Source organism: Diabrotica virgifera, chromosome 1 (genome assembly GCF_917563875.1).
Source record: "Diabrotica virgifera virgifera chromosome 1, PGI_DIABVI_V3a".
In the NCBI taxonomy this organism is placed as follows: domain Eukaryota; kingdom Metazoa; phylum Arthropoda; class Insecta; order Coleoptera; family Chrysomelidae; genus Diabrotica; species Diabrotica virgifera.
The window spans coordinates 115,764,124-115,792,065 of record NC_065443.1 but is presented as its reverse complement, the minus strand read 5'-3'; the positions used below and the strand labels follow the sequence as shown (position 1 = coordinate 115,792,065).

The 27,942-nt window shown below is 33.1% G+C and overlaps 2 protein-coding genes across 2 annotated transcripts in view; one reads left to right on the top strand and one right to left on the bottom strand.

Moving 5' to 3' along the window:
- Nucleotides 1-27,942, top strand: part of LOC126890551 (uncharacterized) — a 201,386-nt gene that overhangs the window by 81,894 nt on the left and 91,550 nt on the right. The gene's annotated exons all lie outside the window — the stretch shown is intronic.
- LOC126890558 (uncharacterized) lies at nucleotides 45-26,372 on the bottom strand. Its single transcript, XM_050659591.1, has 2 exons — nucleotides 26,128-26,372; nucleotides 45-817 (listed from the first exon to the last, which is right to left on the bottom strand). The coding sequence occupies exons 1-2, from the start codon at nucleotides 26,333-26,335 to the stop codon at nucleotides 396-398; spliced, it is 630 nt and encodes a 209-aa protein (XP_050515548.1). The 5' UTR covers nucleotides 26,336-26,372; the 3' UTR covers nucleotides 45-395.

The following is a 27,942-nucleotide window of genomic DNA, read 5'->3' as shown; positions in this document are numbered from 1 at the left end:
AATTTTTCACAACTAGGTACTGACTAAAAATTAAAATTAAAATCTTCAACCAACAACTAAAGTTTTTTATTGTAAAATACAAGGATTTTTTTGGAAATTAAAGATGGATTAATGGTACTTTAAACTTTTGACGTCAGTTAAACTTTGTTAAATCTAAATTATTTGAATTGAAAAAGACTGTATGACTTGTACACACTTATAAATAGATCAAATCTAAATTTACTTACTCATGAGAGTTCTTTACTTTATTATAGCATAGCTATGATGATGGCTGTGTAAGCCGAAAGCGCTCAGATAAGAATTAAAAAAAAACTAAACATTTAAAAATACTTTTCTTTCCCATTCTTTCACTTGTTAGAAGTGTGTACAAAACATATCAGTCTTTTAAATTATTATTAGTAACCTACACAAAAAGGAAAGAAAATAATAGCAACTACCGCAACAATTATTATAGGAAAGACTTTGCTTGTAGAGTTTTGTTGGTATTGTTCCATGCGAATTGATATTTTAAATTCGTTTAGTAATCTTTTTATTTCATTGATCTCTTCTGTTACCTTTTCTTCATTACCACTTTTACATTCCCTTTTGTATCGATTAAAAGAAGTTTCAAGTTTTTTTTCCAAGAGATTCGCATTTATTTTCTTAACATTCAGTTCTAGCAGTGATAAATCGCCTATCTCGATGTCGTTTACGTTGAATTCTTTTTCTTTTATAGATAAACCATTTATTGCAGGTTCTTTCAAGAATATTACGTAGACGTAATGTTCTTCTGACGATGTTTTCACTTCTTGATTGTTAATGAATATGACTGTGTCACCTAAAAGTAAAATTATGGAAAATAGAAAAGGGTCTGAAAAGTCATAGCTATTTTTGAATTTAAGAATAATACTTATATCCCGAACAACATGCTCAAATAAATCTGAATTAATCAAGATGTATGTAGTATATACAGTATAAATAACATATAGCGGCCATACACTGAACTAAATCACAATCCAAAATATAGACAAGCCGAAAACGGCGGATTCGTTGGGAAAAATATTCCCATGAGATTTTTTTGCATAATTACATTCGTGAGACATCCCAGAATAAGGTTCAAGGAGTCGCCCACGTGAAAAGTAGGCCAAATTTTTTTTAACATTTTTTTTTATTCAAATTGCAAAAATCAATATTATTGGCCCGGACAATTTTTTTGTAGGTTTTTTGGACCATTCTGGATAAAAAGGTCTGGTATAATTTTCCTCTTTTGATCGTTTTCGAGTTATAAGCAATTTAAAATTAAAAAAAAACGAAAAATGGCGATTGGCTTAATAACTCGCTTAAAAGTTATCATATGAAAGTCAGAAAGTGACTAAATCAAAGTTTAATGCCCCCCCTACAAGATCCCGAAGAAATTTTTGTCATTATTTTATTACTAAGCTGTTATTTTTAAGTAATAATATTGAGCGCCATGCACGTGGTATAGGCGTCTGTAAATGTGAGTGCAAGTAAGATGCACAATTGGACTGCCGGAGTGGCATCTCTCTCGCACTCAGCATTTACAGGCGGCTACCACGTGCATGGCGCTCAATATTATTACTTAAAAATAAGAGCTTAGTAATAAAATAATGACGAAAATTTATTCAGGATCTTGTAGGGGGGGCTTTAAAGTTTGATTTAGTCATATATTGACTTTCATAGTAATAATTTTAACCGAGTTATTAAGCCTTGAAAATCGCCATTTTTCGTTTTTTTCAATTTTAAATTGCTTATAACTCGAAAACGATCAACTTTAGAGAAAAATTATAAGAGACCTTTGTTATCCAGAATGGTCCAAAAAAACCTACAGAAAAATTGTCCGGGAGAAAAATATTGATTCTTGCAATTTAATTAAAAAAAAAAATTGAAAAAGATAAAGGCAGTTTTTGTTTATATTCGATTCAGAGTTGGACCACCATCTCCATATAGCTATTTCAGCATCCTCATGCCTACTCAGTGAAGCTATGCAGTCACAACTCTGAAAGGAATATAAACAATCTGCCTATTTAAGGGAAACCATCGCGATACAACGATTCCACCTTTTGAGACGCAATCTAGCGACATCTCTGGTATTACGAGGAAAACAACGAAAAGCTCTAGATACAAAGTTTACTTCTTTTTAAACAATTAGAATAATTGAAATAAAAATATAATAAACAATATTTTAAATTCAAGACTTTTCGTTAATAAACTGCTTTCTGGCTGCATCCCGTATCTCCGGATTTTACAATATATAATCACAGAGACGACGAAAATAGGAGAAAGCAAATAGAGGACACTTAGGCCACGCATTTACCTTCTCTTCGTCTAGGAAAAGGACCGAAAGACAGTTTCTAAATACTCAAAACTGAGTAAAAATGGAAAAGATAAAGGCAGTTTTTGTTTATATTCGATTCAGAGTTGGACCACCATCTCCATATAGCTATTTCAGCATCCCCTGACCTCCTCAGTGAAGCTATGCAGTCACAACTCTGAAAGGAATATAAACAATCTGCCTATTTAAGGGAAACCATCGCGATACAATGATTCCACCTTTTGAGACGCAATCTAGCGACATCTCTCGTATTACGAGGAAAACAACGAAAAGCCCTAGATACTAGATACAAAGTTTACTACTTTTTAAACAATTAGAATAATTGAAATAAAAATATAATAAACAATGTTTTAAATCCAAGACTTTTCGTTAATAAACTGCTTTCTGGCTGCATCCCTTATCTCCGGATTTTACAATACATAATCACAGAGACGACGAAAATAGAAGAAAGCAAATAGAGGACACTTAGACCACGCATTTACCTTCTCTTCGTCTAGGAAAAGGACCGAAAGACAGTTTCTAAATACTCAAAACTGAGTAAAAATGGAAAAGATAAAGGCAGTTTTTGTTTATATTCGATTCAGAGTTGGACCACCATCTCCATATAGCTATTTCAGCATCCCCATACCTCCTCAGTGAAGCTATGCAGTCACAACTCTGAAAGGAATATACACAATCTGCCTATTTAAGGGAAACCATCGCGATACAATGATTCCACCTTTTGAGACGCAATCTAGCGATATCTCTCGTATTACGAGGAAAACAACGAAAAGCCCTAGATACAAAGTTTACTACTTTTTAAACAATTAGAATAATTGAAATAAAAATATAATAAACAATATTTTAAATCCAAGACTTTTCGTTAATAAACTGCTTTCTGGCTGCATCCCGTATCTCCGGATTTTACAATATATAATCACAGAGACGACGAAAATAGGAGAAAGCAAATATATGACACTTAGGCCACGCATTTACCATCTCTTCGTCTAGGAAAAGGACCGAAAGACAGTTTGTAAATACTCAAAACTGAAAAATGGAAAAGATAAATTCAGTTTTGGTTAATATTCGATTCAGAGTTGGACCACCATCTCCATATAGCTATTTCAGCATCCCCATACCTCCTCAGTGAAGCTATGCAGTCACAACTCTGAAAGGAATATAAACAATTATTTAAGGGAAACCATCGCGATACAATGATTCCACCTTTTGAGACGCAATCTAGCGACATCTCTCGTATTACGAGGAAAACAACGAAAAGCCCTAGATACAAAGTTTACTACTTTTTAAAGAATTAGAAAAATTGAAATAAAAATATAATAAACAATATTTTAAATCCAAGACTTTTCGTTAATAAACTGCTTTCTGGCTGCATCCCGTATCTCCGGATTTTACAATATCTAATCACAGAGACGACGAAAATAGGAGAAAGCAAATAGAGGACACTTAGGCCACGCATTTACCTTCTCTTCGTCTAGGAAAAGGACCGAAAGACAGTTTGTAAATACTCAAAACTGAAAAATGGAAAAGATAAATTCAGTTTTTGTTTATATTCGATTCAGAGTTGGACCACCATCTCCATATAGCTATTTCAGCATCCCCATACCTCCTCAGTGAAGCTATGCAGTCACAATTCTGAAAGGAATATAAACAATCTGCCTATTTAAGGGAAACCATCGCGATACAATGATTCCACCTTTTGAGACGCAATCTAGCGACATCTCTCGTATTACGAGGAAAACAACGAAAAGCCCTAGATACAAAGTTTACTACTTTTTAAAGAATTAGAAAAATTGAAAAAAAATATAATAAACAATATTTTAAATCCAAGACTTTTCGTTAATAAACTGCTTTCTGGCTGCATCCCGTATCTCCGGATTTTACAATATATAATCACATAGACGACGAAAATAGGAGAGAGCAAATAGAGCAAATAAAAAAAAATTGTTACAAAAAATTTGGGCCACTTTTCACGTGAGCGACTTCTTGAACCTTATTCTGGGATGCAAAAAAATCTCATGGGAATATTTTTCCCAACGAACCCGCCGTTTTCGCCTTGTCTAATATGAAGAATGAGTAGAACTAAATTGTAGAAAAAAGATATTTAATAAAGGAGCAGAAACAAAGCTGAAAGCGAACCAAGACAAAAGGACAAAAACAGCTGTTAATACTATATGCAGAAAGACCAAATCCAAATTCATTAAGCGTTTCCAAAACCATCCCAAACCTAAGAAACGCTCAACTCTGTGACTTATACCTTCACATGTTCCAAGGGCATATCTCCTATGGTCCTATGGACGCCTACAGTTTACTAATAAAGAGATAAAGAAATTACAAAAATAATTAGAAATACCAAATAATTAAAGCCAGTAGAACGGCCGGATGCCTAAACAACACAATTGAAGACCTTGGGACCAGTAGGGGACATGCCACAAAATATTATTTTGGAGAAAACACCATTTTAAACTTATTTTCAGATCCTGAAATCCAATTTTTAAATTTTTCTCGGAAGCAAGGTCCACAATCGTTTGAAAATATGTTATTAAATAAACAATTAAAATAACACAAATGTTTATTTAACGGTTTTTCAGTTAGTGAATATTTTTTGAAAAAATATGAGGCTTATCCCCTTTGGTACTAAAAAAATTATATTCTAAAAAAGGAAAACTGTAGTATTTGTCATCTTCGCTTTTATTTAAAAAGGGATTTGTCACTTTGTTTCAGAATCAAACTCGTCCAAGTCTATTTTCCGTTTACATGCACCGGAATGTTCGGCCACCATGTTGATTACTACTGTGGCTTGTCTCCTTCTGTTGCAATATAAAGTAATGGTGACACAACGGGACTTACTACAGCGACGCCATCTATGAGAAAAAGCTGAAATTTTCTTAGTCTCAGCATCCGTATGGCTTGCAAATTGTAGAAGCCTCGGAGGTGTAACCAGAGAAGGTTCCCATTGTTTTCATTCTGGTGGGATATTCTGTATGCCATTAGAGTGAAAACTTAGTCTTTTTGCTAGCAGTTGCCGCTAGGTCATCTATGCCATTTCGTTCGTTGCAATTCGGGACCGCCCGCTGGGGTTTGTTTTGGTTGGATCAGGGAGAGTAGCATATGTGCCTCCTGATGAGAGACTAATAAGTTTCGAAACCGGTAGAGGTGCTTGCGGCGCTCTCTGATTGAACTAGAATATGGTTCGGCTGTATTTTCGTTTTGCAACGAAATTGAAAATGGTTATTCATTTCTGAAATTTTCTGTTTGGGACATTAATATGGTCTTAGAGTGTGCGATTTCTACTTTAACTCATTTTTGACGAAATTGTGGCTTGTCCCCTTCTGGTCCCAAGATCTTCAATTTGGAAAAACAAACACCTTTAGAAACAGAGGCCCGAATATATAAGTCAGTTATTAGACCAGTTAAAACTTACATAGCCGAAACAAGACCAGATACAAGCAAAACACGAAGACATCTGGAGACCAACGAAATAAAGGTCTTTAGAAGGATTGCTTGAAAAGGACTACAGGAGATGGTACGAGGTGAGGAAATCCGACGCATATATGGGGAAGACAATATAAATACCTGGGTAAAGAACAGAAAAGAAGAGTGGAATCAGCACATAAGCAGGATGAATCAAGGATAGTAAGGATAGCCAGGGACAAGTCACCGTTAGGCAGAAGAAGTATAGGTCGCCCAAGGAAAAGCTGGAATGACAATTTAGGGGCAGAATGAAAGGCACCGTTAAAGAAAAACAGGCAGTACTGCCTATATAAAGGAAGAAGAAGAAGAAGAAATTATAGTTCAAAAAAATGGTGTCAGTATGATTGCAAGGAGTCCTCATCAACAGTGGAAAAAATAGAAACATTCTAACCCCATTCAGCATATCAAGAAGTAATCATAAGAAAAATCTATCTATTCTATCTATAAAACAAATTGCCTGAATTTAGTGCGGATCTTCAGACTATTTAACAATAATATTTTAAGTCAGATATAAATAACATCACAAGACAATTTTAAAAATAAATATGTACTTACAAGCCTAAGTTAAGTATCACTTACAACTGTATACTTTTAAGTGCTAAACTTAATTTCAGAATGTTTTTCCAGTATTACCTTATCAGAAAAAACTTACTTTTATTCAAATATAAATAAGTAATATCTTGTCTTGACAAAGACGACTAGAAATGAACCAAGATCTCTATGTCTCCTTTATAGATCATCAAAAGGCTTTTGATAGAGTACGACATCAGAAAATTGTAGAACTTTTAAAAGAACAAAATGTTGTTAGTCGAGAGTCGAGATATACGGGTCAATCTGTACTGGAACCAAAAACCAAAGATTACAATTGAAAATATCGAAACGGAAAACACAGAAATCAAAAGAGTTGTTAGACAGGGTTACGTGTTGTCTCCATTGTTATTCAATCTGTACAGCGATTTTATTTTTAAGGAAATAATATCAGAGGAAGAACAGGGTATATCAATAAACGGAAAAATCTTGAACAACATAAGATTCGCAGACGACACCGCTATTTTTGCAAACAGTCTAGAGTCTAGAAGCACTGCAACGATTAGTAAATAGATTACATGAAGTCAGTATAAAATATGGACTACAATACTACAAATGAACGTTAAGAAAACCAAGTTCATGATTATTTTTAAGCAACACACAGTAGGAAGGCTAGATTTCGAGTAGTGTTGCCCAAAATCGGTCTTGGTCTTGCAGTCTTGGTCTTGTTCTTGCGTTTTAGCAAGACCAAGACCAAGACCAAGACCGCCTTATTTTAGCAAGACCAAGACCAAGACTGACCGTGCAAGACTTGAGCAAGAACAAGACCAAGCCTGCGAGACTCTTGCGTCTTGCAGTTTGAGTGTCGTTTTATGGAATAATACAGGGTGTAACAAAAATACAGGTCATAAATTTAATCACATATTTTGGGATCAAAAATAGTTCGATTGAACCTAACTTACCTTAGTACAAATGTGCACATAAAAAAAGTTACAGCCCTTTGAAGTTACAAAATGAAAATCGATTTTTTCCAATATATCGAAAACTGTTGGAGATTTTTTATTGAAAATGAACATGTGGCATTCTTAAAGCAGTAGTATCTTAAGAAAAAATTATAGTGAAATTTAGACACCCGATAAAAATTTTATGGGGGTTTGGTTCCTTTAAACCCTTCCCAAACTTTTGTGTACGTTTCAATTTGATTATATTATTGTAGTACCATTAGTTAAACACAATGCTTTAAAAACTTCTTTGCCTCTTGGTATTTTTTCGAAAAGTCAGTATTTGTCGAAATATTTTGCATATTACTTGTCAAATCCACCACACATTTGTATATGGCCACATATATGTTATGTTCATCTGTGATATGGTTAAGTGCGATTATGGAGACTTGATAATAATAGGATTTATTTACGATTTACATATTTAGGTATATTTTAAACCATATTAAAAAAGAAGTCACATCTCGATACAATGTGCCTTATCGAAAAAATACACAGAAGCAAAAACGTTTTAAAAACACTGTGTTTAACTAATGGTATCGCAGTAATAGTTTAATTGGAACGTACACAACCATTTGGGAGGTTTAAAGGAACAAAACCCCCATAAAATCTCTACGTAAACATATTAGAAAAGAAGCCGCAACTCGATAAAAACTGCCTTGTCGAAAAAATACTAAGAACCAAAAAAGTTTTAAAAATATTGAATTTAACTAATAGTATCACAATAATAATTTAATTGGAACGTACACAAAAGTTATTTTGATATTCCTGCCATAAAAATGCCACATGTCCATTTTCAATAAAAAATCTCTAATAGTTTTCGATATATTGGAAAAAATCGATTTTCATTTTGTAACTTCAAAGGGCTGTAACTTTTTTATATGCATATTTGTATTAAGGTAAATTAGGTTCATTATAACTATTTTTGGTCCTAGAATAGGTGATTTAATTTATGACCTGTATTTTTGTTACACCCTGTATATTAGCTCGGGTATATGCTTAGAGACTATGAGATACAAAAAAATATGTAACAAAAATTTGGAAAAATGGATTTATCCGCATTATGAACAATACGATGAACATACATACCGAATTAAAAATATGAACACTTATTTATTGGATACGTACTCAGAGGTCATAGTAAATTATTATACAATGTAAAAATAAAATATTTCATTCTTTTCTAATATCAGACGACGCCTTCGCTCCGAAATTAATTACAATTGAGCAATTGCCTAGATTTTGAGAATAGCAACCTTTCATAAAATAATCTTCTTGTGTTGTGTGTATAACAATATCGCATTGAAACTTTTAAAGAAGTATGTCGCCTATAAGGTGATAAAAATATAATACGAATACCATATTCACTGTTACGGACTCAATTGTTTTTCCTTATCCATATCGTAAAGACTAAACATCCTACTTTTTGCAGGGTGTGCAATTAGATATTAGATCAATCGGCCCAACAAAATTTTTTGCTGAAAAAGCACTAGATAAGATAATGCCTGGCTACCATGTATAGTCCATTGGCGCACGGTAAAATGATAAAAAACCTTCAAATTTCAAAAAAAGAGATATTTATTATTATATAAAAAGAGATATTGTCCGATGTGTGATTTTGCCATTGTTTGTTTTATTGTTAATGAAGAACTTATGAGAGGATGGGTGATCGGGCTGCATTAAAAACTAAAAAACAATGTTTTTTAAAATGAAATAAACAAATTACTTATAGACAACTGATAAATAAAGTTTAAACTTCAGTTTAGGCACTTCGAGATTTCGAAAATAATATTTTTTTTCACCTACCTCTACCGAAAGTATACTTTTCCGGACCTGATTGTAGGGAGCAAAGTTGTACTTTTCCTCCCTAGGGAGGAAAAGTAAAAGTAACGTCATATGTCATTCCTGAAATATAACTTATTGACGCCCTGTATAATATCTATTTTCTATTACGTAAGTATCTATACATTTTAACATTTATATATAAAACACTCTGTATTTTGCAGAATCGTAAAAAACAGTAAATTGTTATTTTGATTTAACAATGTTTACATTAATAATTTGACTTATATTTGACAGTTGAGAGTTATATTGTATCTACTTGTTCGATTTAGTTCTAATAAATTTTGTTGGTTAGTTACATAAAATAAATTAAGTAAAAATGAAAAAAATGACTTGTTATTTGAGGAAGGTGGGAAAACCATATGTATAACATGGGAGTAAAGTGCCTTTTCCACCCTTGGATGATTACTGCCCTCCGCTACGCATCGGGCAGTAAACTTCATTCTCGGGAGCAAAAGTAGCACTTTCCTCCCTTGTTATACAAATAGCTATTACTTGTGATTTTGAGCCTTGAACATCGTCATTTTTCGAAACGAATAACTTTAGACAAAAACTACAAAAGACCTTTTTTTGTTCCATATAATTCAAAGAACCTAAAATAAGTCTGCCAGGGCTGAAACAATTGATTTTTATAATTTGTTTAATTTTTTTTTTAAATAAATATAGAAATAACTAATATATAAATTACGGCATTTCGGTATATAGGAAATATTACATGAAAATTAATTAGTAGTTATTATGGTTCAAAATGCAAAAATATACAGGGTGTTCTATTCGAAATACTAAAGTTCATTATATTTTCAAAAAAACGCAAGATCTGGTAACAATCTGTAATTACCACTATAATATCGGCCGCATTAGAAGACCTTTATTCACCAAATTCTATAAAAATCGTTCAAGTCGTTTCCGAGATATTTGAGGGGTTCCATACATAAATCTCACTCTGTATAAATGTTATATAATTAAACTGCGTGTATTACTTTGTATTAATTCTTGTTAAAAAAAAGTCAATCTTAAAATTGATAAAAGATCAAACTAATAGCAAACAAAAATTTTCAACTAATAATAGTGTCAAAGCTATTGCGTACTGTGCTGTAATTTAATTTGTATTTTTTTTATTTTTTATTTGAATAAATGGCAAATTGTAGAACTCTTTTATTCCACTTCATTTCATATACCTAATGTGAGAGTCCATCAATCCCTTTCTAGACAGATAATGTTGTTTAAAATACAGTCTAGATAAGTTTATGTCATTTGTTTGATTTTTTGTGTTTTCATCATGTTTTAGCACATGTCAGGTTATTAAATGCAAACGTTTATTAACAAAGAGACTGACTCCCGTGGGACACGGTAGATAGCCCAGTTAGTTAGAGTATAGGCAAGGATAGTTTAGATCGTGGGTTCAAACCCACCTAATGTGAGTTGTTTATTAATAAATAGCAATGTGCTAGTGGGTAACTGCGAGACTTGCAAGACTCTTGCTGCAAGACCAAGACCAAGACCAAGACTGGGAGTGAAATACCAAGACCAAGACCAAGACCAGGTGTACTGGTGCAAGACCAAGACCAAGACTGTCCAAGTCTCGTCTTGGTCTTGCATTTGGGCAACACTAATTTCGAGGGAAAACAAGTAGAAAGAGTGAATAACTACAAATATCTGGGAACCTGGGTAACAGAAATCAATGACCAAGGTAGAGAAATCAGGACACGCATCGAAATTGCAAGAAAAGCATTTATAAAAATGAAAAAAATGTTTGTTAATCGAGACCTTCCTGTGCAGTTTAAGGTGCTACGTGTTCTGGACTTTGTTGTATGGAATGGAAAGCTGGACACTGAAAGTAGACACCATAAAGAAGTTGGAAGCATTTGAGATGTGGTGCTATAGAAGAATTTTGAAAATACCATGGATCCAACGAGTTACGAATGCAGAAGTGTTAATAAGGCTACACAAGGATTGCGAGGTGATAAAGAACATCAAAACAAGAAAGCTGGAACATTTGGGCCACATTACTAGAGGTGCGAACTATGAGAAATTAAGGCTTATAATGCAGGGCAAAATTAAGGGGAAAAGATCCATAGGTAGAAGAAGAATTTCCTGCCTGAGAAACTTAAAAGAGTGGTATAACTGCAGCTCAGTAGATCTTTTCAGAGCAGCCGCCAATAAGGTACGGATAGCTGTGAAGATAGCCAACCTCTGATAGGAGAAGCAACTACAAGAAGAAGAATATCTTGTCCTTATAAGTATTAGCTTTTGCTTAAATCTCTACTTCTAAAATAATACTTATTTTTATTGAATCGACCCACTATTGAACGAATTTGACCAATTTCATGTTCATAATTTAAATACCACAGTACTAAGAGGTATGCAAGCTGTTATAAATATACGAGGTATTAATAACAAATGACAAACATTATTCTGTTATAACTTTGTTTTATCAACAAAGTTACTTTTCAAATTTCGAATTATGTATGTTTTTATAAATAAATAACTTTTCAATAATTAATAAAGGACAGATAAAAGGAAGAATAAGCAAAATTTATGAAATCACTTTTTTAATCGATTATTATTATGATAATATATGTATGAAGAAGAACAACCGAACGGTGTCATTATGAAGTCTGTGGAGTGTTACAAAACTGACTTTTCTATGATATTTTAGGCACTAATGTTTAGTTTTAGTTAACTTTATTTATTTTTAATAACTTATTTCTAAACAAATGAAGAACACTGAATTTATATCCTTTATTTTACAAACTACGATATTTAATTTATTTATTACACTAAATCTAATTTATCTAATTACCAATTAAAAATATACCGCGCCCGTTACATATCAAAATACACCGACGCGACGTTTTCAAATTCACAACTAACCGCTAATTTCAAAATCCCATCTTATTTATACAATGCTTAATCATCTCGAATACAAAAGAATTATCCAGAATAAACGAGTATTTACATAATAACTTAAAGCACGTAAAATCGAATTTACTAGTACAATAACAAAAGAACAATTATTAGAAAAAGGTATGTAAACAACTCGATCGAAATCTTTCTTTAAATTAGGGTCCCTCATAAATCATTGTATAAAAAAGGTTACTTGGTAAACATCTTCGGCGTCTGTTAGGCCGGGAGCTGAAAACAGTCGGGTGACATAATCATGTCATAGGAGTAACACATGCTATGTATAAATATAAATCATAATAAAATTTAGACCAGTGCATTTAGAACAATAAACACTGGAATAAATCGATTTTTAAATACAGCACCTAGAGACTTGCAACTTTTTGCATTTTGTTCGAGATGACGTCAGGAAAAAAGTCTACTATTCAAAAATGGGTGAAAATGCAAAATTGCATTTACAGTGCATAAAATGCATCCAAAATTGCAGAAACCTGTCAAAATTAGTATATTAAGAGCTATATTTTGTGACTCGGGAGTTTATGGGGCCGCTGAACATGAATACAATACGTCATCAGAATCGACTCTTGGACCACCTAGTGCCCAGGATGACTAATATGCACGACCCAGGCACTAGGTGCTCTGGGGATCGGTTCGGATAGTGTATTCTTGTTCAACGATCCAAAAGAAGTTTGGACATGCATGTTTCCCTCTACATCTGGCAAGAATTAAAGTTTTTGATAAAAATCTTTGTACTGAATGTCAGAAGGTGGTGATTTGAATCACACTTTCTTTGAATGCACAAAATACATTCCATACACCTCTAATTTAATCGAAGCTTTAATAAACGGTAATGTTTCCCCACCTTTCAATATATCCTATCTATTGTCTCTGAACAGCAAAAATATATATGATTGTTTTTAATGAAATTTATCTGTGAAACTAAAATTAACCTCTAAACTTATTAATCCTTTATTGAAATCCTTTATCCTATTAATGAAAAGAGAAGAAGAAGAAGATGTATAATGGAAAAATGTGGTGAGCAACTTGGATAGTTCATAGCGGCTAGCTGCAGCTTTTGAACTGAGTAGAGAGCTGTGGAAGAGTTTGCTATGGAACTCTAAGGACCTCGTTGCCTTCTTTATGTATGAATAGAAAAAAAAAGTTGTGACTGGCTAATTGACACCCAAGTCTATGCCATAAAACAAAAAAAATCCCAAAGATCCCCGAGTAATTATCTGCTTGCATCAAAGTGCCGAGATCACCCAAAACTATAGAAGACGACGTGACTTAGCAGTGACTCCGGGCACTAGATGCCCCGGGGGTCCGGTATGATGGCGTATTTATGTTCACAAAATCTCCCAAGTAATCTGTTTGTATTAATTTGGTGCCGAAAACCCTCGAGCCTCCAGATGACGTGCCTTAGCAGTAACCCTGGGCACTAGATGTTACGGCACCTGCTCAAAAAGTGCAAGTCAATAGATGCTGTATTTAAAAATAAATTTATTCGATTATTTTTTGTTCTAAATACCCTGGTCGAATTATTTTATAAATTTTCTAACCAACTCCAAAATTTTCTTTATAAACAATCGTGTGCTATACGCTATACGTATAACATTTTATTTGTATATTATGTTACAGTTCAAGTTGATTCTCAGTTAGAGTTGACTCCAACTAGTTGGAGTCAACTCCAACTGAAACGAGCAGTAAAAGTTGATTTTAAAAATTTAAATCAACTTTTACTAGTTGGAGTTGACTCTTCCTGGATCGATTCAGTAAATGTTGATTATACGAGAATCTCAAGTGCATTTTTGATGAGTGTGCGTTTCTTTGTTTTGACCGTTTCAACTACTTATTAGTATAGCCTGTAACGTCGCCCCCGTTAGGTAAATTATTCTGATTCGATTTTTTGCACAAACTTACACAGGGTGTCACGCGGTACCGCGGTCGAAAAATTGTTTAACCAATTTCAGTAAAGTCAGTCAGTAAAGGGACTCTTTATCGAACGAGTCTGATATTACGAGCAGAGGAACAGACGCGTTCGATAAAGAGTATTGAGGTGGTGCGTACAAAATTGTATCGTCAATCATAAAAAACATTAACACTTACTTACAACTTTGAGGAAATTTTTTTAATTTTAGACGAAATAAAAAATTCGTATGACAGTAATGACAGATGACTTTTGCATGATGGCCGGTTTTGATGTTTAATCGATAGTTATCAATATTGTATACCTACCTAATTACTAAATCTGTAAAGTTTTGATTGATTTTGTATGAATATAATTGCGAAACACTACAGAATTTTACTTTTTGACATAAATTTTATTAATAATAAGATAAATTTTGTACAATATTTTTAATAATTAAAGTAAATAAATTTTAATTTCACTCAAATAAATAATCGATTGCTGCCATTGACCACTTACATTCAATCTCGGTTAATTTGATTAATTATCGCGGCAGGTAAAGTAACATTCTTCTTTCAATACAACAAAGTCTTACTTTACTGCCGAAAATGAGGACAAATGAGTACAATAATGAATGATTTTAGTGACGTTTGGCGATAAACAATGATTTTAAACAAATTCGCAAAAATACACACACCGACAAAATTAGCCGAACACCTTAAAAATGGGACATGTTTGATGTCTCGAGTTTCCTAAATCACTGATCCGATTTGAGTGATTCTTTTAGTAGGTTATAGCCTTATTATTTAAGAATATCGTTGTAGTAATATTGTTGCTAGACAGGTAAATATCATTTTATACCGGGTGTACAAATCATGCTGTGTTTTTTTCTTAAAGTTTGGAACACCCTGTGGAATATTCTAGCACGTGTAAAATATTAAAATTAATACTCGACTGTAGATTTAGGCTTTCTTAACATTTTTCTTTTTGATTCATTTACTTATGTGAGATAATAAAAAGTTATGTGCGTTAACAACTATCCATGTTTTTCATCAATAAACCTCATAGTAGGGGAGGAAACTATACTAAATTTGCAGTTACTCGAGCTTTATGGGAACCTATTGGATTGTGAAGAGTATGTGCTAAAATCAGAAAAAGGTTAAGTTACATTTTCCATAAAGTGGGGGACTTTTCATTTTTTAATTTAATTTTCCATTTGAAACAATCATTTTTCTCCGATTATAGCGCTATCTATCCATAATTAGAAAAAATGTGTCGAATAAAAGTTGCTTATTTTTACAGAAAGAATCCAAATCTGCAATAAAAATTGGGGGCTCCTATTTAGGATTTTAAATTAAATCCCCCACCCCACCTCCGTAGAGTTTCGTGACAACCCACGGAGAGGGGAGGGGGGTAAATTAAAAATTTTAAATACGAACCCTGCGATATTTCGCGAAATGAACATCAGATCGTAAAACTGCAAAATACACCTATTCAATATTTTTCAAAAATCTACCGAATGGCACCAAACAAGACCCCGACGGAGGTGGGCTGGAGGATTACTTTAAAATCTTAAATAGGAAACATCTTTACAAAATGCAAATTTAGCATACTTTCCTCCCCTACTATGAGGATTTATTGATAAAAAACATGGCTAGTTGTTAAAGCACATAACTTTTTTATATTCCAACATAAGCAAATGAATCAAAAAAGAAAATGTTAAGAAAGCCCAAGTCTACAATCGTTTTTTAATTTATTTTAAAATATTATATATACTAGAATTAGAATATTCCACAGGGTGTTCCGAACTTTAAGAAAAAAAAAACAGTATGATTGTAACACCCGGTATAAAATGACATGTACCTGTCTAGCAACAATATTATTACACCGATATTCTTAACTAATAAGGCTATAACTTACTAAAAGAATCACTCAAATCGGACAACAGGTTTAGGAAATTCGAGACATCAAACATGTCCCATTTTTAAGGTGTTCGGCTAATTTTGCCGGTGTGTGTAATTTTTTCACTTCGTACAATTTTTTTTTAGATCCGTTGGGCCTATTTTTCTCTAAAATTGACTGTTATCGAGTTATTAGCCACTTAAAATTTGAAAAACGCCAAAATAACCATTTTCAAGGTTTGATAACTCGGTTAAAGATAATTATTGTGAAAGTCGAGCGAGCGGCCGTGGAGTAACGGCATAATCGCTGGCCTCATACGCCAGTGCACGTGGGTTCGAGCCCTGCTAAAGTCATAAAGTCATTTTCATTTCCAATAATGGAAATGGGCTAGTGTACATCGACACTAGTTACTTGAAACATTGTTAAAGATGTAATTGGCGCCGGAACTGTCCGAAAGGCAAAAATGCCATACGATACTATATATTATAAAAATCAGAAACTAAAAAAAATCAAAGATTAAACCCACCTCTATAAGATCCTGAAGAAATTTTTGTCATTATTTCATTAATAAGATATTAGTTTTAATTATCAACAATGAGCGCTAACCGTGTATCGAGGCGGCCGTCAATGTGAGTGCGAGTGAGATTCACCATTGGACGGCTGGAATGGTGCATCTCTTTAGCACTCACCATTGACGGCCGCCTAATACGCACTTAGCGCTCATTGTTAATAATTAAAGATAAAGCTTAGTAATAAAATAGTGACAAAAATTTCTGCTGGATCTTGTAGAGGGGGCTATAAACTTTGATTTGGTCACTTTCTGACTTTCATAATAATGGATTTTAACCCAGTTATTAAGCCTTGAAAATGGCTATTTTCGCATTTTTCAAATTTTAAATCGCGTATAACTCGACAACAATCAATTTTAGAGAAAATCACAAAATACCTTTTTTTTGCTCAGAATAACCCAAATGATCTAAAAAAATTGTTCGAAGTAAAAAAATTATTTTTGTGAATTTGTCTAAAAAAAATTGTTTAAACAATTTATCGATCAAGGTACTGCCTGGCACCCAGTAGATTTGTTATAAGGACCTCTTTTTGAGTAAGTTTGTGCAGAAAATTCGAATCGAAGTAATTTACCCAACGATGGCGACGCTACAGCCTAGACTAATTTGAACATAGAATCGGCTGTTTGTGTGAAGTAGAATCAACTTTTACTAAATGGCATTGGGAAGAGTATACTTTTCCTAGTTGGAGTCTACTTTTACTAGTAAATGTTGAATATAAATCTTCATTTTATATTTATAATCAACTTTTACTGAAACCAGCCGTTAGAGTTGACTCCAACTAGTTGGAGTCAACTCCAACTGGATAATCAACTTGAACTGTACCATATATATTAGATACTATTCAGTACCTGAATTTGTCATTTTTAGACTTAATCTATTAAATGATCTATTTTATTGATTATTGACTAGGATAATATTGTTGTATTGTACCTTGTACCTATAATATATTTTAACAAGTAAGTAATGACAATCGATAGATATCATCAATTAGAATAAACAATTATAGATACTATTTGTAAGTACCTATAGTAAACAAGTAACAAAGAAAAATATCTCTAACAAGAAATGATGCCTAACTTCTCTATTATTGATAAAACTAGCAGGGAACAACAAAGGTTCTATGTTGTTTCAACATGGAAGCTGTGCATGCGTTCGTCACATGATAAAAAGGCCTTTTAGTGAGAGTTGTGGTTTACTTCAATTGGATATTAGGAAAAAGTCTAGTAAGAGAGGCCTGAGAACAATACGTATTTTCAGGCTCCAAAAGGAGAACTTTTCGACCAACTGTAAGTCAAAATTTACATAATGATTGCCAACATCCGAAATGGATCGTACACGACAATTAGACCGAAAGCAGTAGACCGAACTCATTAGACCGAAAAGCACTTTACCGAAACCTCACTAGACCGAATAGCATTAGACCGAAATCGTAAATAAATTTAAAAATTTTGCAGTAAATTATGCTAAGATTTTGTATAGGTAGGTATCTGTCTTTTTGTTTATTGTATTTTTTTGTATTATTTTATTTATATATTATTGTGTTTTCAATTTATGCACAGGCAAAATGAAAATTAAATTAAATTTTTTTTTAAATAACACGGGCACATAAATTTGATACACCCTGTATATTGATCTGTAAATATTTATTAGAATTTAGTTTGAATGTAAGTGGATTTCTTTTTTAATGAGCTTTCCGGTGAATCATTAAAGACTTTTGTGAATAATTAAAGTGAAAAGGACGATGTATTTAGATTTAAAATGGAAAAAGATTGTTTATTACGGGAACTATAGAATCCACAGGTAGAGGTAATTATCATTTTCTAGAAAAATGGTTTAAAAGAAAGTTTGGAATTTGAATATCTTTGTTTCACCCCGAGTAAATGTTGTAGAGTTTCCCCGAAAGTAATTAAGATGGTCGGAATAATTTTGAAAGAATGACTGTTTGTTTGTCGAATGGAAAAGAGAAATGTTTCTGATTCTTGGCAATTTGGAAGGGGAAAAGTGGTTTGAATGATTGAGTGAGTTTGAAAAAGAAGTCAGTATGTTATTGGCAGCGCTGAGGAGCGGTCGACGTTTTCGTGGATAAGTAGTTAGCAAGTAGCAGTGGTTGTTTGATAGTGGAGAGTAGTGCTGAAAAGTGGAACGAGAGACAGATCAAATTGAGACGAAATACCTCTTTGATTCTGTATTATTGTGGGAAGGAGAGCAGAGAATTTTTGGAGTTCTGTTTGAATCGAGTACTGGTCAAAAGAGGCTTTGGCTCGTTTTGGAGAATTGGTGCTGGTATGCTGATAGTTTTGAAGCTGGAGAACGGAGAGGGCTTTGATGAGTAGCCTTTAACATAGTCAACGAGGGAGAGCTGTTTTGGGTCACGAGAAGACATCAGAGTGAGTGAAGCAAAAGGTCAGTCAACTTATGTGAAAGATATTTTTATGTTTGGAAACTAAAATTTTGAGTAAAAAGCGTAGGAATTAAAATTCCAATATTTCAAAAAGTAAATAGGAAGTATAGCTAATCTTGCGAATACATAATTTGGTTTTGTTTAATTTGTTGTACCAAAATCATCGGAAACAAACCGATAAATTGATTTTTTTTAACTAGAATAAATTTAAGTGGTAAAAATTTCATTCGGACATCTGTGTCCACAGGTTTTAGATTTGATAGATTTTTAGAGTATGGATTTTGATAAATAAAAGACAATTCTGTATGTTTATTTTATATTTTTGCTTTATTTCTTTTTCCTATTTTATCCCGATTAGGATCAACTAAGAGATACTGAAACCACGAGAGAAGATAAGTATAACGTAAGATAATTTAGACAATTTTTTTAATGTTATAAAAAGGCACCCAGAGATTTTTTATTCATTTTTTTATGTATGATTTGCGACAATTAAATAATTAATCAAATAAATAATAAAAATACAAAAATAGACGGTTTAGTTTTGATTTAAATCTGTCTCCTGCCATCCCCCGATAGCGCTATTTCTAGGTCTACCTTTTGTCAAGGAGGCTATGCAAGAAGACAAATTTAAATCAAAACTTCCGTAGTTCTCGGTATACAATAAAACTATTTATACCGGAGTAAGGTTAGAACGCCCTCTAACGGGGAATAAGTGAAATAAATGGCGACTCGATTCTAGTTTTCTGTTGACCTAGATATCAAAATATCAAAAGGCACCGCTGGGAAAATATTCCAAAAATGCGGTTCAGAGAAACTATATGAAACGAGTCTTTGTACTCTCATACAGAGTATGGCATTAGTAAAAATACAAAAATAGACGGTTTAGTTTTGATTTAAATCTGTCTCCTGCCATCCCCCGATAGCGCTATTTCTAGGTCTACCTTTTGTCAAGGAGGCTATGCAAGAAGACAAATTTAAATCAAAACTTCCGTAGTTCTCGGTATACAATAAAACTATTTATACCGGAGTAAGGTTAGAACGCCCTCTAACGGGGAATAAGTGAAATAAATGGCGACTCGATTCTAGTTTTCTGTTGACCTAGATATCAAAATATCAAAAGGCACCGCTGGGAAAATATTCCAAAAATGCGGTTCAGAGAAACTATATGAAACGAGTCTTTGTACTCTCATACAGAGTATATAAATAAATAATAATTAATATAAAATTAATAAGAAGCAGATCATAACAACATGGCGAGCCAACGTAGGACATTAAAGTATCTCTGGTTGTAAATTTGAAGGGAATAGGAAACGGAAAAACAGGTGAAGGAAAATTTATTTGCCCGTCGGAAAAAGTTGATATATTTAAAATTTTTGAAATATTTGTTTGACTTAATTTTTTTTATCTAGGTACAGTTTTTACATATTTATTTTATTTTTGATTGATTTGAATTTTGAAATATTTAAAAATTTGTGGGATAAATTGATTATATTTGGGGAGAGAAAAATTTTCGTCTCGACAGCATACAAGGTATTTTCGAATTTCGTATCAGGCGGGGATAAATTTTAACTACATGTCGATAACAACCAGAAGCAAAAGCAAAGAAAACAAAAAACAAGAAGAACATTTGGAACAAGAAGAACATATAGAACAGGAAGACATTTTCGAAACAACAATCATGGCATCAGAACAGGAATTATCAGGAGTAGATAAATTATTACAACTGATGCAACTCCAGTCACAAAAAATGGATGAAGCAAAAAGGACAATGGATAAAAATCAGGAAGAAACATCAAAGAAAATGGATAAAGTGGATCAAAAAATGGATGAAACACAACAAAAAATGGATGAATCACAACAAAAAATGGAACAAAAAATGGATGAAACACAACAAAAATTGGATCAAAAAATGGATGAAACACAACAAAAAATGAAACGAGCAATAGAAGAGAACAACAAGAAAATGGAGGAACGCATAGAAAAGTATGAAAATGAAGTAAAAGGATGTTTGACAATAATAAAAAACGAGATAGAACAGCAAGAAATGAAAATTCAAAATAAAATGGAGGAGTTAACAAATTGCCAGAAAAAGGAACTAGAAAATTTGGAAACCAAATTTGAAAATGCTTTACAAGAAGACAAGAAAGAAATAGAAGAAAGATTCCAAAATAATGAAAAACTAATTGATGATATCAGAAAACAACGAGAGACCGGAGAAAGAAGAGAAACGATTATCCATAGTACAGAGGATGTGAAAATAAGATTTGGCGGGGATGTAAAAAAATTACACCCAGTAATTTTCATAAACAATTTAAAAAAGAAAATACGACACATCGGTAACTTCGAGACAGCCAAAGAAACGATAAGGAACCATCTTAAAGATGAGGCAAGTTTATGGTTCGATAGCAAAGAAGAAGAATTGGACAATTGGCATAAATTTGAACAAAAGTTCCTGAGTTATTTCTGGGGAAAAATACAACAGCTAGAAATAAACACGGAATTGCAAAATGGGAGGTACCATGATAGAATGGGTATTTCAGAGAAAACATATGCACTACAATTATACAATAATGCAAAACATCTACAGTACAATTATTCATCCGAACAGCTAGTAGAACTGATAGCCGGACATTTTGAAGATACCTTAGAAGATCACATAACTCTACAAAACTACAAAGATATCGACAGTTTGTGCCAATTCTTGCAAATACGAGAAGCAAAAATGAGAGAAAGAGAAATAAGAAGATCGCAAGATAATTATAGACAACGCGAAAATCGAGACTATAGAGATAGAAGACAGAACTTTAGGAGAGATTACACAAGAAGAGAAAACGAAAATAGAGACAACGGAAGAGGAAACTATGAACAAAGAAATCGGCAATGGAACGAAGACAGATATCGAGAAAACCATAATAGAAATAACACCCGCACAAATCAAGAGGACAGAAATGATAATAGAAGGAATGAACAGGAAAATCGTGGAAACCGATATGGGGCCGACAGACAAAGAGAAAACAGAAGCGCGGTAAACAACACGCAAATATATGAATATGAGGATGAGAGACAAAGCGACGGAAGAAGAAGCGAAGAAGAACAGCAAGCGTCTTTTCACGAAAGCGCTCACTAAAAACAAAAGAACAAACAGGAATTTTTTGTCACCCGAAGGAATTTATTAAATTAGCAGGAAATAATGATAAAGGAAGTGGATCTAATTTAAAATTTGTAGATGGTTTTATCAATGAGAAACCGATTAAAATTATGATTGATACTGGTTCAGAAATTACTTTGATTAACAGGAAATTAATAGAAGAGGTTGATTTGACGAATTTGATTTACAAAATTCCCAGGGTAAATTTAGTGAGCGCAAATAAACGGACTTTGGCAACAATAAATGAAGGAATACGAATAAGGGTTCGATTGGGGAAGAAATTTTATGCACTACAATGTGTTATAATGCCAAACATGATGCATGATATGATCGTAGGAGTGGATGAATTGTCAGAAAAATATGTGGTGCTAGATTTCAAAATAACACGATGAAAATCACAGATGGAAAAGAAGAAGAACCGAATATTCTGAAAATGGACAAGGAACATGAGAAACGGAAAAAGGAAAATGTAGACAAAAAACAAACGGTGGAAATGAATTTGGCAATGAAGCAAGGACAGGGAAGAAAGAGGAGAAAGCAGCAGAAGATAAGTAAAAACAATGAAGATTGGAATTCCTCGAAAAAAGAGATGAGCCCAGAAGAAGAAAAAGAAGAAAGAAGATTGACAAAAGAAAATGAAGATTGGGATTCCTCGAAAAAAGAGATGAGCCCAGAAGAAGAAAAAGAAGAAAGAAGATGGATAAAAGAAAAAGAAGATTGGGATTTCTCGAAAAAAGAGATGAGCCCAGAAGAAGAAAAAGAAGAAAGAAGATTGACAAAAGAAAATGAAGCTTGGGATTCCTCAAAAGAAGAGATGAGCCCAGAATAAGAAAAGGAAGAAAAAAGATTGACACAGGAAAATGAAGCTTGGGATTCCTCAAAAGATGAGATGAGCCCAGAAGAAGAAGAGATCAGAATAGAAAAAGAAGGCGGAAAAGATACAATTGAAACTGCGGTATTTAAAGAGGAAGTATGCAAAATGGAGAAGACAGAATACACAATAAACATGTGTAGAGAATCGGAGGAAAAAGAAAGAGAATTGATATGTGGAGAAGAAAAGGAGAAGGAACTGCGTGTAATATGGAGGGAATGTGAAAATTTAATAAATGAAGAAAACAGAGTAGCCAAGAAGTATGAAAATTCATTTGAGACTAAAGACTTAAGAAATTTTCGATCGAAAACTTACCCTATCCCATCTAAGTACAGACACTGGGAAAAAGAAAGCAATTGTTTTTCAGGTGGGGCTCAGTATTTTGACACAATAGAAAAGTGTTGTTGTCGAGAGAAAATCATTTTTTTGTTGCACTTATTAATACTGATTTTATCTCAAAACAAGTCCGGGATGTTATTGTGTTTTCAATTTATCAATCACAGGCAAAATGAAAATTAAATTAAATTTTTTTTTAAATAACGCGGGCACATAAATTTGATACACCCTGTATATTGATTTGTAAATATTTATTAGAATTTAGTTTGGATGTAAGTGGATTTCTTTTTTAATGAGCTTTCCGGTGAACCATTAAAGACTTTTGTGAATAATTAAAGTGAAAAGGACGATGTATTTAGATTTAAAATGGAAAAAGATTGTTTATTACGGGAACTATAAAATCCACAGGTAGAGGTAATTATCATTTTCTAGAAAAATGGTTTAAAAGAAAGTTTGGAATTTTAATATCTTTGTTTCACCCCGAGTAAATGTTGTAGAGTTTCCTGAAAGTAATTAAGATGGTCGGAATAATTTTGAAAGAATGACTGTTTGTTTGTCGAATGGAAAAGAGAAATGTTTCTGATTCTTGGCAATTTGGAAGGGGAAAAGTGGTTTGAATGATTGAGTGAGTTTGAAAAAGAAGTCAGTATGTTATTGGCAGCGCTGAGGGGCGGTCGACGTTTTCGTGGATAAGTAGTTAGCAAGTACCAGTGGTTGTTTGATAGTGGAGAATAGTGCTGAAAAGTGGAACGAGAGACAGATCAAATTGAGACGAAATACCTCTTTGATTCTGTATTATTGTGAGAAGGAGAGCAGAGAATTTTTGGAGTTCTGTTTGAATCGAGTACTGGTCAAAAGAGGCTTTGGCTCGTTTTGGAGAATTGGTGCTGGTATGCTGATAGTTTTGAAGCTGGAGAACGGAGAGGGCTTTGATGAGTAGCCTTTAACATAGTCAACGAGGGAGAGCTGTTTTGGGTCACGAGAAGACATCAGAGTGAGTGAAGCAAAAGGTCAGTCAACTTATGTGAAAGATATTTTTATGTTTGGAAACTAAAATTTTGAGTAAAAAGCGTAGGAATTAAAATTCCAATATTTCAAAAAGTAAATAAGAAGTATAGCTAATCTTGCGAATACATAATTTGGTTTTGTTTAATTTGTTGTACCAAAATCATCGGAAACAAACCGATAAATTGTTTTTTTTTTAACTAGAATAAATTTAAGTGGTAAAAATTTCATTCGGACATCTGTGTCCACAGGTTTTAGATTTGATAGATTTTTAGAGTATGGATTTTGATAAATAAAAGACAATTCTGTATGTTTATTTTATATTTTTGCTTTATTTCTTTTCCTATTTTATCCCGATTAGGATCAACTAAGAGATACTGAAACCACGAGAGAAGATAAGTATAACGTAAGATAATTTAGACAATTTTTTTAATATTATAAAAAGGCACCCTGAGATTTTTTATTCATTTTTTTATGTATGATTTGCGACAATTAAATAATTAATCAAATAAATAATAATTAATATAAAATTAATAAGAAGCACATCATAACAATATACTGTGTAAATTGTTACTCAGTCTGATATGAAATAATTTTTATCCGTTAAACAAATTAGTGAAGGTTAAAATAAATTAAGGGTAGAGTGACGTTAACACCATTTAACTGTTTATAATAACTATTCAAATAACATTTAGTTGTAATTACATTAGTCTTATTTCTTTTACTGCGACAAGTAAAAATAACTGCTTTTCGGTCTTCTGCTGTTCGGTCTAGTGAGGTTTCGGTAAAGTGATTTTCGGTCTAATGAGTTCGGTCTACTGCTTTCGGTCTAATGATTTCGGTCTCTTTACAGTAAACCGAAATGGATACGTATTACAAAAAGAAAAGACAGTAGTAAAACTCGTATAAATATCTATTGTGTATAATGATAAATTTCAATTCTCTGTCTAAAACGTATTATCATTTTGAACTATCTGACAACTAGTGTATATCATAAAAGCATATCTGAAAAATGTAAGTAGGGGAGGAAAGTATGCTAAATGTGCAGTCACTCGAGCGTCTTTGGGGACCTATTGGGTTGTGAAGAGTGAAGAGTAGGTTCTAAAACCAAAAAAAGTTAAGTAGTTTTCCAGTTTTAGTGGAGACTTTGGACTTTCCATTTTTAATTTAATTTTCCATTTCCAACAATCGTTTTTTCCGATTTTAGAGCCATTTATCCATAATTCGAAAAAATGTTTCAAATACGTTACTTATTTTTACGTAAGGAATCCGAATATGCAATAAAAAATTAGGGCTCCTATTTAGAATTTTAAAGTAACCCCTCACCCCACCTCCGTGGGGGGTCGTGTTTGTGCCATTCGATAGATTTTTCAAATATATTGAATAAGTGTATTTTCAGTTTTTCGATCTGATGTTCATTTCGCGAAATATCGCGGGATTCGTATTTAAAATTTTAAATTTACTCCCACCCCTCTCCTTGGGGAGTCGTATTTGCTATCATTCGATAGATTTTTGACAAATATTGAGCTCGTATTTTTTAGTTTTTAGATCTATCGTTCATTTCGCGAAATATTCGCTTTTTTTGTGAAATTTTGTGACTCACCCATTTCCTTACGCCCCTCCCAAATCGTCAGATTTTTGAAATATACACTGTTTTGCATGTACTTAACTTACCTTATCTTAATCTGACGATTTCTAGTTTTTCTAAGGATAGATTTTTTTCGGCCCCCCTTAACGAACGTCCCTGTGTTTAGAGCCAATATATGGTGGAGGTACATCTACAGGGTACCAGGTTTCTCCCCATATGATAATCTGACGCTCCCGAGTTACTGCAAAAATCCCCGCTTGGGCTCCCCTACCATAATGAAAACAAGGATATAGGATATAAAACAAAAAGGCTATTCGGCTTACCTAAAATATCATATGCCTCAACTGGTCCAGTGTAAATATTTCTCCCCTCTTTGCTTATTCTAAAAAAGGGGTTATTTTTGTTTTGTATTAGAGTACACAGGTCTTCAGTTATTGTCCCATCGTCCCTCGCTTGGTTGTCTAAAAACACGATTACGAGTAGAGCGATTATCACAAAACAACACAATACTGGATAGCTCATGATCGACATCCACTAACTGACAACAAGCAATCTAGTGAGAGTATTTGAATTTTATCTAAATATATAGTAATTAATACATGTAATCTAAGGTAGGTAATAAATTTATCTAAAGAGTTTTTAGTTCTAGGTAGTAATCAAAACAACTGAAATCTGTTTAGTTTAAAATAAATTGCGCAAAGTAATTTAAAAAATATTATTACTATTTATAGAATTTTTGAATTTGAAGAGTATGATGCACCAGTGTAGGAACCCTTACATAATACTAAAAGTATGTAGATGTAGCTAGGTATATGTGAATTAGCAAGAATCACTAACGGATGTCTGAGAACAACTGTCTCCACTGAGCTATCTTCATATTGCACTATCTATCATAGTCCTGTCGCCAGTGGGGGTACAACGGCCTCCTTAATTCAGATGGACTTACCCAAGTTTTTTTTTATGTATTTTGACCAATAGAACACGAATCTTTTGGGTAACAGTCGATCCGGATGTCGATAAGAATGTTATAAACAAAGAACTTGAGGAATCACATACCAGCGGTTTTTCGCCAAACAAAACATTTTTTTTGTATTTATTGGCTCATTCTAAGCAAAAAATGTTTTTACAAGTTTTTTCGTAGGATGCATAGTTTTCGACATAAACGCGGTTAAACTTTCAAAAAATCGAAAAATTGCAATTTTTGAACCCGAATAACTTTTGATTGAAAAATAAAATAGCAATTCTGCTTACTGCATTTGAAAGTTCAAGTCAAATTCTATTGATTTTGATTACTTTCATTGCTAAAAATTAATATTTTTATTTTAAACAAAGCTATAAACACATAGTGATTGAATGATGTTTTCAATGTATTTCTCATTTGAAATCCAACGAGTAGGCGCGCATACAGCAATTTCTACGTAGATTGGGTACATTAAAACGCATGCATTGGACACGGAAAACACTATGTGTTTATGGATTTGTTTAACAAATAAAAACTTAATTTTTAGCAATGCAAATAATCAAAACCGATAGGATTTGACTTGCGCTTTCAAATGCAGCAAGCAGAATTGCTATGTTATTTTTTAATCAAAAGTTATTCGAGTTCAAAAATTGCACTTTTTCGATTTTTTTAAAATTCAACTGCGTTTATCTCGAAAACTATGCATCCTACGAAAAACTTGTGAAACCATTTTTGGCTGAGAATCACCCAAAAAATACAAAAAAATGTTTTGTTTTGCGAAAAATCGCTGTTATGTAATTCCTCAAGTTCTTTGTTTATAACAACCTTATCGACATCCGGATCAACTGTTACCCAAAAAATTCGTGTTCCACGGGTCAAAATTCCTAAAAAAAACTTGGGTAAGACCATCTGAATTAAGGAGGCCGTTGTACCCCCTCTGGCGACAAGACTATAAGGAGATTTGTTGGGTAGAAATAAATTGACGTGACGATTGGCATTCTCAAATTACCAGCCCGCCAAATGATGACTTTAATCAAGGACTAGCTTTCTGGCTAGGTCAGTCGATTTACGAGATCCACTATAAAAAACTCAACGTCTAGAGTAGAGCTAGAGATGCACAAGTTTGCCTTGAATGTTTGAACTTGACCTAATTTCAAGTCAAACTCAAGTCAATTCT